This window comes from Phycodurus eques, chromosome 1, assembly GCF_024500275.1.
Source record: "Phycodurus eques isolate BA_2022a chromosome 1, UOR_Pequ_1.1, whole genome shotgun sequence".
NCBI lineage: Eukaryota > Metazoa > Chordata > Actinopteri > Syngnathiformes > Syngnathidae > Phycodurus > Phycodurus eques.
Window position 1 is genome coordinate 42,300,127 of NC_084525.1, and position 13,759 is coordinate 42,313,885.

Below are 13,759 nucleotides of genomic sequence, written 5' to 3' on the forward strand. Positions count from 1 at the left end.
TGTGTGCCCTGCAACCAGGAACTTTTGTTCTCTAGTGGCACCATGCTTCATGGTAAGATCTACAGTACATACACGTTTGTGATGATAGAACACTGATTTTGCTAATTACTCCAGATTTTGACTTTATCCAGGTTTCGGCCGGTCCCTCGGACCGACTCCTCCCAGGTGCAACAATACCCAGTGTTGGGAAAGTTAATCTTCTACGCAAACTAGTTCAAAGTTCAGTTCACCGTTCCAAAAATGAACTAGTTCAGTTCCTTGTTCATAATTAAAAATGTTGAACTTAGTTCACCAATCACAAAATGAACTAGTTCATAGTTCTATTTGTTTTTTCAATACCCTCAAAATACTGGCATATCATTTCCCCATTGTTGCCACCCATTCAGTCCACACGAGTAGCCAGCTACAGCCTTCACCCTACAATTGAAAAACACAAGGAAAAATGCGTTGCTTGAATGTTTTTTTTGTTTTTTTTTTTTAAATGAGGACTTAAAACAAAACCAGGACTTTTGTCCTAATGTGCAAAAAAATAAATAAAAAAATAATTTAAAAAAACATGCAACACAGTATGACAGGAACGATGGTGAAAGGACATTGATATCTTTTCAGTCCACGCTGCCAACAACCTATTCTTTTATCCGGTCTTGGGACTGTTTCCCCAAACTTACTGAGTGCCACTTCCCAATATGAAATCTGAAAATATACTCTAAAGCCCACCAAAACCTCAACACGTGAGACTAAGGTAAATCATTCTCAAATATACAGTTTTCATTACCAGAATAAGAATAAGTGGGGATATATGTGTGAAATTGTAAAACGTCTTTGAGTGCCTTGAAAAGCGCTATATGTCATGCATTATTCATTATTGTTACTATGATTGGCTGTAGGACACAGGGCTGCAATATGATTAGTTGCTGCATCCGAGTAGGACATGCCCTACAGCATCCAGGCAGAAAGACAGCATCTGACTTCACTGTATCGTCATGATTAAGAATCCCACGAACACTAACAAACTTGATTGTTTTCATTTTGTACAAATGTGATATATATTAGTCCCCTCCAAAGGTATTGGAACGACAAGGTCAATTCCTTTGTTTTTGTTGTATACTGAAGACATTTGGGTTTCAGATCAAAAGATGAATATAAGACAAAAGTTCAAAATTACAGCTTTTATTTCATGGTATTTATTTATCTAGGTGTTAAACAACTCAGGACAGAGCACCTTTTGTTTGAAGCCACCCACTTTTCAAGTGAGCAAATGTATTGGAACAGATTACTAAATTAACTTGAATAACATTTATTATTTGGTGGCAAAACCCTTACTTGCAATAGCTGCAGCCTCTTTCAGTTCTTGTTTGTTTCTGGGGGTTTCTCCCTTCAAGTCTCCTCTTCAGGAGGTAAAATGCATGCTCTATTGGGTTATGGTCCGGTGATCGACTTGGCCAGTCTACGACCTTCCACTTTTTCCCCCTGATGAAGTCCTTTGTTGTGTTGGCGGTGTGTTTTGGGTCATTGTCTTGTTGCATGATGAAGCTTCTCTCGATTAATTTGGATGTATAACCCTAATTCCAATGAAGTTGGGATGTTGTGTTAAACAAATAAAAACAGAATACAATGATTTGCAAATCATGTTCGACCTATATTTAATTGAATACACTACAAAGACAAGATATTTAATGTTCAAACTGATAAACTTGATTGTTTTTAGCAAATAATCATTTAGTTCGAATTTTATGGCTGCAACACGTTCCAAAAAAGCTGGGACAGGGTCATGTTTACCACTGTGTTACATCACCTTTTCTTTTAACAACATTCAATAAGCGTTCGGGAACTAAAGACAATAATTGTAGAAGCTTTAGAGGTGGAATTCTTTCCCATTCTTGCTTGATGTACAGCTTCAGCTGTTCAACAGTCCGGGGTCTCCGTTGTCGTATTTTACGTTTCATAATGCGCAACACATTTTCAATGGGTGACAGGTCTGGACTGCAGGCAGGCCAATCTAGTAACACATGCAGAATGGTGGTTTGGCATCGACTTGCTGAAATAAGCAGGGACGTTGCTTGGATGGTAGCACATGTTTCTCCAAAACCTGTATGTACCTTTCAGCCTTAATGGTGCCTTCACAGATGTGTAAGTTACCCTTGCCATTGACACTAACACAGCCCCATACCAGATGCTGGCTTTTGAACTTTGCATCCATAACAGTCTGGATGGTTCTTTTCCTCTTTGGCCCGGAGGACACGACGTCCACAATTTCCAAAAACAATTTGAAATGTGGACTCGTCGGACCACAGAACACTTTTCCACTTTGCATCAGTCCATCTTAGATGAGGTTGCGCCCAGAGAAGCCGGCTGCGTTTCTGGGTGTTGTTGCTAAATGGCTTTTGCTTTGCATAGAAGAGCTTCAAGTTGCACTTACGGATGTAGCACCGAACTGTATTTACTGACATTGGTTTTCTGAAGTGTTCCTGGGCCTAAGTGGTGATATAGGACAAGATGGCGCCTACCAGTGTGGTCGCCTCGGTTACACGCTCTCTAGTATTGTTTTTATTTTTGTGTTTTTCGTTCGTCTTTGGAGACATTACACGACTCACTTACACAAGGGGAGACTTGCTAACCATCAAGAAGGCTACTCCGGACTTTCTTTCACCAACTTTCACAAATCCGCTCAGTTCCCCCCCCCCCCCCCCCCCCCCTCCGAGTTACTCACAGGAGCGGCGTCCGCGGTCTTCAGCGCATGGAGGCGGAGGCGACGCCACAGAGTGAAGCGAGCCGGCATCCAGGTGAAACTCCACAAGAGAGGATACAGATTGGCGTTTCCGTCCATCCACCTTGGGAATCTACGCTCCCTAGCCAACAAAATGGACGAGCTTCATCTTCTGAAAAAGACCAGTAAAGACTTCGGAATTTTGCCATGTGCTTTACGGAGACTTGGCTTTGTGAGGCTGTACCCGATGGCGCCGTCATGCTTCTGGGTTTTCATCTTCACCAAGCAGACCGCATCACGGAGTTATCGAGGAAAACAAAAGGTGGCGGGATATGCTTCTATATCAACGAAAAACGGTGTACGGACGTCACGGAGCTCAGCACACACAGCCGCCCGCATTTGGAGTCGCTGTTTTTGAACTGTAAGCCATTCTACTCGCCGCGTGAGTTCGCATCATTCATTCTTGCTGGCGCCTATATTCCGCATCAAGCTAACATGAACGCCGTACTGCTAACGCTCGCCGAACAAGTCAATGAAATGGAAAAAAAACACCCGGACTCGCCCCTCATTATTCTCGGGGACTTTAACAAAGCTAAACTCAACCACGAACTCCCTAAATACAAGCAGCACATCGACTGTCCTACCAGGGAAAATAACATTTTAGACCACTGCTATACTATGCTAAATAACGCATACCGTGCTATACCTCGTGCAGCTCTGGGCTCGTCTGATCACTGCTTAATTCACTTAATACCGACGTACAGGCAAGAACTTAAATGCGCGAAGCCTACAGTGAAAACAGTGAAAAAGTGGACCAATGAAGCAAAGACAGAACTTCAAAGCTGTTGAGACTGCACAGACTGGAGTGTCTTTGAATATTCAGCTGGCAGCCTGGATGAATATACGGACACTGTCACATCCTATATAAGTTTCTGTGAAGAGGTTTGTGTACCAACAAAATCATTTCGGACATTCAACAACAACAAGCCGTGGTTCACTGCCAAACTTAAGCAGCTTCGCCAAGCTAAGGAGGACGCATATCAGAGCGGGGACAGGGTCGTGTATAATCGCGCTAGAAACCTGCTGACTAAAGAAATTAACATTGCAAAGAGGAACTATGCAGCAAAGTTGGAAAAACAGTTTAGCGCTAACGACTCTAAATCAGTCTGGCATGCATTCCAATCGCTGACCAATTACAAGCGACGATTCCCCCCAAGCTGAGAACAATAGCTCACTAGCCAACGACTTGAATACCTTTTACTGCAGATTTGAAAAGGACACTTTCACATCCACACGCAGCATCAGCACTGGGGCGCCCCAAGGTTGTGTCCTCTCTCTGCTGCTCTTCTCTCTCTACACGAACGACTGCACCTCAGCGCACCGGGCTGTCAAACTCCTGAAGTTTGCAGATGACACCACTGTCATCGGCCACATCATGGACGGTGACGAGTCTGCATATTGACAGGAAGTGGAGCGGCTGGAGATGTGGTGCGGCCGACACAACCTGGAGCTGAACACGCTCAAGACGGTAGAGATGATCGTGGACTTCAGGAGGCATCCCTCGTCACAGCTGCCCTTCACGCTGTCCAGCTGCCTTGTGTCAACCGTCGAGACCTTCAAGTTCCTGGGAATTACAATCTCTCAGGACCTGAAGTGGGCGAGCAACATCAACTCCGTCCTCAAAAAGGCCCAGCAGAGGATGCACTTCCTCTGAGAAAGCACGGCCTGCCACCGGAGCTGCTGAGGCAGATCTACACAGCGGTCATCGAATCAGTCCTGTGTTCTTCCATCACAGTCTGGTTTGGTGCTGCGACAAAAAAGGACAAACTCCGACTGCAACGGACAATCAAAACTGCTGAAAGGATTCTCGGTACCCCCCTACCCACCATTGAGGACTTGCACGCTGCCAGAACTATGACAAGAGCGTGCAAAATCCTCTCGGACCCTCCACATCCCGGTGCTAAAAACAATAAAGTTTATCAGTTGGAACATTAAATATCTTGTCTTTGTAGTGCATTTAATTAAATATAGGGTGAACATGATTTGCAAATCATTGTAATCTGTTTTCATTTATGTTTAAGACAATGTCCCAACTTCAATGGAATTGGGGTTGTATTTTTCTGTAAATTGTAAACTTCAGAATCCATTCTGCTGCTACTATCATGAGTTACATCATCAATAGAGTAGTGAGCCCATTCCAGAAGCAGCCATGCAAGCCCAAGCCATGACCTCAACCATGCTTCACAGATGAGCTTTGGATCCTTTCTTTCTCCATACTTTGGCCTTTCCATCACTTTGGTAGAGGTTAATCTTGCCAACACAAACACTATCCATTAGATTTAGATAAGCACTCAATCTAAAAGGCAACATCTGAGCAACTAGAAACACCCATCAGTCATATTCCAGTACATTTGCTCCCTTGAAAAGTGGGTGGCTTCAATCAGAAAGGCGCTCTGTCCTAAGTTGTTTAACACATCTAGATATGAATACCATGAAATAAAATTAAAAAAAAAAAAAAATGAAATGTCTCATACCATTTTGTTCTGAAAGCCAAATGACTTCAGTATACAACAAAAACAAAAGAATTGACCTTGCTGTTCCAATACTTTTGGAATCCTCATCTTGTTTCACTTGTGACTAACAATGACTGACTCACTCAACGGTATCCATGTTTACGTGACCTCTTAATTTGTTATATACTAGCTATCTTTAACGGTTTGACTTAACTTACATTGCTTGTTTGGGGGGGGGGGGGGGGACTGTACAAGGTTTGTTTGCTCTACAATTTTTCAGCTTACATGCTTGCTACTGGTGCGCTCAAGGGTAGCTTGTAAATATGTGTTATGACATGTTAAAAAGAAACAATCATTCCAATGGCTGTAAAAGTATGTTTGAGAAGTACTATTTACTGATGGATGTGATTGAGCAAGTTATCTGTTGTGAAAATAACAAGGAATGAGAGCAAGATGATTCCCACTAGAAAGTAAAACTTGGATCTTGAAATTCAGTAAAACATTTTATTGTAAGAGCTCTGGAATGTATGCCTTTAGAAAAAAGGAAAGGCTGTTCCCTGTTTTCATTTCAAGGTGTTTTTTCTCACTTCAAGAAAAACAAGTTTTATTGTTTCCTTTGTGTGTATACATATATATTACAACCTCCCAGAAATATATTTACAAATCATACAAAAAGAACTAAAAGCTGTAGCTCAAGTCTTCACTTGTTTCTGCAATGTCGCCACATGCAGACAGAGGTGCTCTGACTCAAACAAAAAACAAATGGAGTCATTCCAGAGTCGGACTTAGTTCTAAGTGATATATTATCACTTTGACGCTGTGTGCAAATGGAGCCAACCGAACCGACGTCCAGCCTCCATCACACCGCTCCTACTGGACTCTGTACTTGTAAAACCAGCAGAGACCTTGAGTAAAGTTCCAGCCCAGAGAGATGGAAAGGATGTAGAGGAGCGCCAGCGGGACAAAGGGGTAGAGCAGCCTCACTGTGTTCTTCAGGAACGGCAGAGCTGTTTGAACACATAACAAGGGAGGACATTTTACACACGGCATTGACGGACACTTCATCTGTTTGGGATGTAATAGATTTGTAGATTATATGAAATTTAAAAATCCAATGTTCCTATGGCTACAACAGAAGTGCATGGAGTGATGTCTCTCACAACTTAGATACATTGGGACTGAAGAGAATGATCTGATGGGCCCAGTATTTAAAAAAACAATTAATAATAATAATCTGGATCAGAATGAATGAATGATGAAAGATCTCTTTTTTTTCCCTAACCCGGATCAAATTAATCTTGCAGGTTTTGTCCTGGTATTTCAAACTTTCAAAGAGACTCTGGATACCACAAGATCAGGATTATAGAATCCATATTTCAGGTTTTTGAGTAGGCCAACTACCAGGATTCATCCCAGTTGTATTTTTACCCTTTACCTCTTTAATTTTTACTCTGCTCTTCTTCAAGTTGCCTTCAGCACAAGATTATGTTCTTCGTCACGTCTTTTAGACCCAAAAAAATAAAGATACACTTGAAATTGTTGTAAAACAGATTCAAAGTAGCTTGGATTCAAGTGTGTGGTGATGTCAGGTGAAGACGTTACTCTTACATAGGCTTACGCAATTATTGAACAAAATAATTATTTACATTGCCCCGTGGTTCTCAAACCTTTTACACCAAGTACCACTTGATAATTACTTAGCTCTCCAAGTACCACCATAATCACCAATGTTAAAATACAGTAACATAGAAGGCCTAACTGCTCATGAAAAACGAGACCAGTTTTATTCTTAAGTGTATTTAATATTATTGTAAACCTCCGTAACATTATGTAGTTTGAGCATTAAACCTGTGCTTAAATATAGGAAAATACTAAACTGTACTTAAAAAATGAAATTGAAATGTATTAACCTTTCAGGTTAAATACAACTGAACTGTACTTGGGCAGTGATCCTCTCATGTACAACTAGAGGGAACCTGCTTGAATTTCCATACTTTTAAAAAAGGTGCTATCGACATGAAAATTTCACCAGATGCTGGGAACAACCATGCTCACTGGAACATTCAGAAGGTTAGATATGCACCTGTAATCGACACCATTATGTTTTTGCAACAATTACTTTGTGATGGTCTTGAGACAGCTCTTTCCTCTTACCCATCACGAGATGTGTCTTGAGTCACACCTTGGCAATGAGACCTTTTTGTAAGCCATCAATTAGGACTGAACCAGCTGATATTCATTTGCACTGACAAGGGGCTGGATTGCTGTTTGATTATTGACAGATTTTAGGTGTTGTCTTGCCTTTCCATGCCTTTTTGCACTTCCCATTCTTCAATACTTTTTCCCTGTGTCCTTTCACATTATTACACACAAATTAATTTGTTATACTTTCTTTTTATGTATGGATGGATTAATAGGGTTGCTTCCAACATCTGGTGAAATTTTCATGTCAATAGAATCTTTGGAAATATATTTAGTGATTAAAATGATGATGTTTTAAATACTTATTTCAGCCGCCGTATGTCAAGAACATTACCACGGGACAGTTGTTGCAGTACATTATGCAATAGAATTCTAAAAATCTGCACACTATTCAATTTCACAACATAATCATTATTGTATAATCTTAATTGTTAATCAATGATAGCATCATTATTGGTTATTATAAAGTATTTATTGCATCAACCTGGCAGATGCATTTGCAGCCAAATGTCTTCTCTCCACTATTGCTGCTAAAATAACGCAAATTTCCCCATTTTGAGACTAATAAAGGTTATCTTATAGATGTATTATATTGGTTCATTTTCTCAAATGATGTAGCAGAGATTACGTACTAATTCTTTTCCGGTCCACTTATGACTGTCTAGCACTGTATATAATAGTATTTCCCTTTATAAACGCACACTAATTTGCTCTTCAAAGTTGGCTAATCTCCCCTTAATTGCGGTTTCAGCCCGACCAATGTGACAAGTGTACTGTACCACCCAATCACTTATTTTTGTGTTTTGCGACTTCATGTGATAGCTTAGCAATTAGAATTGTTTCTGTCTCTCTCTCTGTCTCATTTTATCCACCGTCCCTCATTATTATGATACTTATCGAAAGTGTAGTTTATTCGCTGACAAGGAGGCGATGATGATTTGTGACGTCTGCTGTGTTGAGAAGGGATATGAGGCGCACGTTCGCTTCCGCGGTTCGGCTTCGTACTTTATTTAGCCGCGTTAGCTGGAGTTAGTAGGTAGCTGGCGCAGCACAAAATATAGCGTGCAACAAGCATTCCATCCCTGAACAGTGGAAAGCAGTGAGGTTGGACAACAATAGGGACGCTACGTTTGGGCTAGTAGCCGCTAGCATGATGACGGAAAAGCCACGTGGTTCCCCGTAATTCATCGTGACATGCGTTTGTAATTTGAACTATTACAGTAATAAAGACATTCATCTTTGTTATTAATCTGTTTATATTACTAGTAGTTTGTTGAATGTATGTGTTACTTAACAGTTACACTTATTTTACATTTATGGTTGATTTATGGCACAATGTCATTATCAAACTGTGAGTGTAGGGTGTGTGTAATAAAGTGACCTCTCCAGTCAATTCAACTGGATAGTCAGCAGGGCATTGTTTGTTAATAGTAAAGTATTATTTACTATGAGGTGTACACACTCCAGTGCTGGATGTCAGTGATCAACATGTGCATTGTTATGCATGACACGTTTCATGCATTTTTTGGTGAAATAAGTCTTTCAATCCAAAACCGAAAATGCACTTTTGGCCGAAATATTTCGGCGGCTGAAATTTCGGTGCATTACTACTAATCTCCACCTTGGGATTTTGGAATACCCAAGAACAGAATTTGATCAGATTGCGGATAGGATTGGATTACCAAATCTATACCCCAATTTTACTAGAATCAGGATCACATATCATTGGTACTGGAGGAAATTATTGTACGTCCAAAACGGTCACTTTTCAGGAAACCCCCCCAAAAATGGCACGTGTTACCGTTGCATTGTCAAACAGGGCAAGCCATTTTCCAACACTTGAACACAGCTGCCCACCGATCACTTGGTGAGTCTCACCAACACAATAATTTGTAAAAATATCACACACATGCGTAGGGACTGACCAATAGTATAGATTTAAGAAAAAATACTAAATTTACCAAGTTTTGGCCTGACGCCAGTGATATCCTAGTTTGAAATACTTCTTGTTGAGATCTAATCCTATCCAGATCACTCTTGATTCAAATTAAATCTTTTGAAAAACTGGTCGGCGGCACGGTGGGCGACTGGTTAGCACATCTGCCGCACTGTTCTGAGGACCCGGGTTCAAATCCGGCCTCGCCTGTTTGGAGTTTGCATGTTCTCCCCGTGCCTGCGTGGGTTTTCTCCGGGTACTCCGGTTTCCTCCCACATCCCAAAACATGCATGCTACGTTAATTGAAAACTCCTAATTGTCTGTAAGTGTGAATGTGGGTGTGAATGGTTGTTTGTTTATAGGCGCCCTGTGATTGGGTGGCGACCAGTTCAGGGTGTACACCGCCTCTCGCCGAAAGATAGTTGGGATAGGTTTCAGCACACCTGCGAATAATCACAAGGCTGCCATCACAAATAGACATCCTCAGATTTCTCAACAATAGTGGTCTGTGGTTACTACTTTTTATATGAATTTGCATTTTAATTTAAGGTTTAATTCTAAGCTCTTCTTGAAATAGAGCTGGGAAACATGCTTCCTTCCTTCCATCAAAACTATAAACATGATTTTTAAAAATAAAGGAAGGCAAATGTGCACTTTTTTTTTTAATTTCTAATACATTACTAGAAAAAAATAGGGTGTTCCTTGATGGAAAAATGTAAATAAGTTATCATGTGTTGTGCTTTTCTGCTTACGTCTAGTGAGAGAAATGTTTTATCACTGCATGCAAAGTTTTCTCCCACAGGAGGAGTCATGTCCTTGCAGGTGCAAGGACAAATTTGAGCCGAGGAGTTTCCTGTGTCTTGATAAGAAGTATATAATTCTTCTACTGTCTCAACAAGCATGTATGCCCCCACCTTTTTGTCGTTAGAACTCATATGTAACAAGGGAACTGCCCTAAAGTAATAAAAAGAGAGAATCCGGCAGAGTGAACTCAGAAAATGGTTGGAGACTGTAACTAAGTACACTCTTGGCCGTTTTCTCCTTGCAAGTCTGAAAACTGAACTACCTCTGTGTCTGTCTTGATTTTTTTTTTTTTTTTTTTTTTTTTTTTTTTTTAAACAAGTGTTTTAGGTGTCTTGAACCTGACATTCCTCTTTGTGTTTATTTGTATCAAGTCAAACATAATACCCCTATTTCACACAAAAAAAAACATTAGTAAGGTGCAATATGTTTTTTTAAATGAATTACCGTATTTTCATGACCATAGGGCGCACCGTATTAAAAGGCACAGTCTCAGTTACGGGGTCTATTTCTGTATTTAACACATACATAAGGCGCAGGCATGCTTAAAACATACGGTAGCTTAAAACATACGGTAGCATGCATTATAATATATATATATATATATATATATATATATATATATATGCATTATAAGGCACCCCGTCCATTTTGGAGAAAATTTAAGACTTTTAAGTGCGCCTTATGGTCGTGAAAATACGGTAACTGCAACATTGATGAGTATTTAAAATGAGAAGAGGCCTTACCATTGTACCCCAAGAAGGTGATGTACAGATAATAACCAATGGCTATCAGCCACAAGGTGTTCCCCACAAAATATCCAAGGAACCAGTCAGAGTTAATCACTATCAAATCTGAAACAAACAAGACCACAAATAAAGAATGAGTCCCTTTCACACTGCCGGTCAAAGGCAGAGTTTTCCAAGTTTTTCCCATGTTGTTGTTTTGTGTGGAAGCCATCGAAACGGAATGGGTGTGATGAAGGCTTCAGGGGGCACCCTTGTGAAGGGGAAAAGTGGAACGCTGGTACCGATGTCCGAACTTTTAACACCCAACACACACGTCTCTCACCCTCTTGTGTTAAAAGTAATTATTGCTGTCCCTGTCCTACAAATACCGGTATTGTATACAACACATCAGAAGATTTGGACACAGCACAAAAAAGAAAAAAAAAAAAAAAAAAAAAAAACATTTTGTTTCCCTAAAAGATTTAGTACTCAGATATTCAAATTTTAAGTAATGTCAAAATTCTCTATATTCAAACGTTTTCTATAGACTTGTAAAACTTCAGCAACACAAAACAACATTTAGGTCAGACATCAGAGTTTCCTTTCTATATATGGACCCAGACTTATTAATACCTTTCATTTTGACTCTTGTGATTTAACCAGCCCAGCATTGTAACTCCTCCCACGTGACACTACGCAGCCCGTCAAATAATTAGTTCAGACTAGTGCAGCTTTTGTGAATGGGTGTTTGAAGTCCAAGAAAGCAAATTCACTCTAAACAGATTATGTAGTTCTTTAAAATGAGAAGAGAGTAAAGAAATAAAAGGGTGTGTAATAATCAGAATCATCTTTATTTGCCAAGTATGTCCAAAACACACAAGGAATTTGTGTACTTATACTTGTACTTGTACGTAATTGTTTACTTATTAGTATGAGTTCAAATTGTTTGTACCCAATTTACTTTTGCTCACATAGTTTATCCAGAACGAATGCAGGTGCTCACACCCTTTTATTTATTTACTGTATTGAGTTGCTTTTTTCCATTTTCAGGCACTTGACCAAAACCACTATTTTAAAACATAAATCATCATTTGTATTTTATTTTACAAAAAAAATGGGGAAAAAAAATAAAAATTTCCTTCCAGTTCAGGGTGAAAATGAGCGATAAATAGTTTGCGATGACAAAATGTTAGCTTTTGACCCTTGATTTATTTGATTCACTTACGGTTGATGAAAAAGAGCTGCAGGAAGTGCAGAATGACAAGGAGCGGGTAGAAAGCGTTGAGGTGAACGTCAAACGTGTAACCCCACTCGACATCAAACTCACGGCTCGGGTGTTTCAGCAAGTATTTGTTGCTTATCGCCCTGAGAAGACAATCAATTAGTTTCACTGGTCAACATTTTTTTTCCCTGCACTTATTGCATCAGCAAGACTCACCACATGAGGGTTGATATGAGGAGACCCACTCCTATGCAATCAATAAAGACCACCCACAGCAGGAGCTTCAATGTCTCAAGAACTCCCATGTCCAGCACCAATCCAAAGCCCATTGTTGAAACTATATGTACACATACAAGCAAGCCAAAGATTAATCAGTCCAGCTTCACGTTGTCATGCCATCATGTTATCAGGTGACGCCTGACTTGCCACATAACCAGACGCTGAGCAAGACCAGGAATGCTGGGTCATCCCGGGCCCACTGGTCCTTGGTCTGTTTCCTGTAGTGGAAGTTGCGGTAGACTCTCTGCGGTGATGTGAACAAATAAAGCATCTGCCACAGGGCAAATTCAAAGTCCATTTGCCTGAAATGGAGCAGCCTTCGCAGGTACTTGTAGCGCTTGGCCCCCGCGGTGTGGCGAGCAGCATCCCTCAAACTAAGGGCACCGTTGCTGTGTTGGCTGGTGGTTGGCAACATGGACTTGAAAATAACAGTAACAGTTATTAATATATAGTCTATATAGTTATTAACAACAAAAAGCGACCAAGCTTTCCAATTATACCAGCCTTTTGAAATTGTAAGACGAAGATTTAAAACGTAAGAAAGTTTGAAAGTCAGATTCCACAACAACAAAAAAAACACCCCGACCGTCTTGGCATTAAGATGTTGACTAGAAATTGGTACGTTTTCACCTGTTTTAAAGATACATAACTTTCTCAATATTTGTCACAGGGAAACGATACTTACATTACTAGAATAATCTGTAAAATGTCGGTCAGATAATATTGGTCTCATGAAAATCGATTAATCTTTGACATTTTACGCACATTTCAAAATAAACAAGAAACCAGTCCGGAACACTTTCCACTTTCTGTAACATGTAAACATAGATTCCCCACTGTCTCTTGAATTCAATAAATGTGTTCACTAAATCCTCCACAGACAGACGGAGAAGCTATGAATAAATGCTCATTTGCAATAGCAGCGTCACCATACGCAATATTTACCAAATTTAATATCATGCTAGTATGCTAACTACAACAACTATCAAGAAGGCCTGTCATTGTTACTCGAGACCGACTTGGAGTGATGCCAACGGATGATACTCAAACGCAGTTAAAATGAGATGTATTATTATCTGTGTGGATTTACCTTTTTGTCGTAGTCCTTTTCGTGCTTGTTATTGTAGCTGTTTATGAAAAATGTGTCGGGAAACTGAACACGTAGAAGCTTCCGGTAAAACGAGAGGCACTATGGGTAATGTAGTTGGACTGAGCTGTGCATCATCAAAACAACCCCAATATACACTAAAATGAAGAACGACACATTTCAGGACCAATTTGCAAAAGTTAACAGTAAAGAGGTAAACTATCGCTCCATATAATGTTTAAATGTAATGATTGTCCAGCTGTTTCCCGATTTGTCCACGAGAT

The 13,759-nt window shown here is 40.1% G+C and overlaps 1 protein-coding gene across 2 annotated transcripts; it reads right to left on the bottom strand.

Moving 5' to 3' along the window:
- Positions 1 to 5,704: 5,704 nt before the first annotated feature.
- Positions 5,705 to 13,563, bottom strand: unc50 (unc-50 homolog (C. elegans)). Of its 2 annotated transcripts, none has more exons than XM_061692845.1 (6): positions 13,479 to 13,563; positions 12,536 to 12,806; positions 12,326 to 12,446; positions 12,113 to 12,252; positions 10,906 to 11,013; positions 5,705 to 6,227 (listed from the first exon to the last, which is right to left on the bottom strand). In XM_061692845.1, exons 2-6 carry the CDS (start codon positions 12,801 to 12,803, stop codon positions 6,091 to 6,093), a joined length of 774 nt encoding a protein of 257 aa, XP_061548829.1. In that variant the 5' UTR covers positions 12,804 to 12,806; positions 13,479 to 13,563; the 3' UTR covers positions 5,705 to 6,090. The 2 variants fall into 2 exon arrangements, with proteins under 2 accessions (XP_061548829.1, XP_061548838.1); XM_061692854.1 differs by lacking the exon at positions 5,705 to 6,227 and adding an exon at positions 6,238 to 9,801.
- Between the last annotated feature and the right edge of the window lie 196 nt (positions 13,564 to 13,759).

What these genes read in the sequence shown, in the direction of transcription:
- unc50 (XM_061692845.1), bottom strand. Translation starts at nt 12,803, where the DNA reads ATGTTGCCAACCACCAGCCAACACAGCAACGGTGCCCTTAGTTTGAGG. An exon ending in GCTCAGCGTCTGGTTATGTG is followed by an intron (nt 12,447 to 12,535) that starts GCAAGTCAGGCG and finishes GTGTACATATAG; the next exon opens with TTTCAACAATGGGCTTTGGA. An exon ending in GCAGCTCTTTTTCATCAACC is followed by an intron (nt 11,014 to 12,112) that starts GTAAGTGAATCA and finishes TGTTTGTTTCAG; the next exon opens with ATTTGATAGTGATTAACTCT.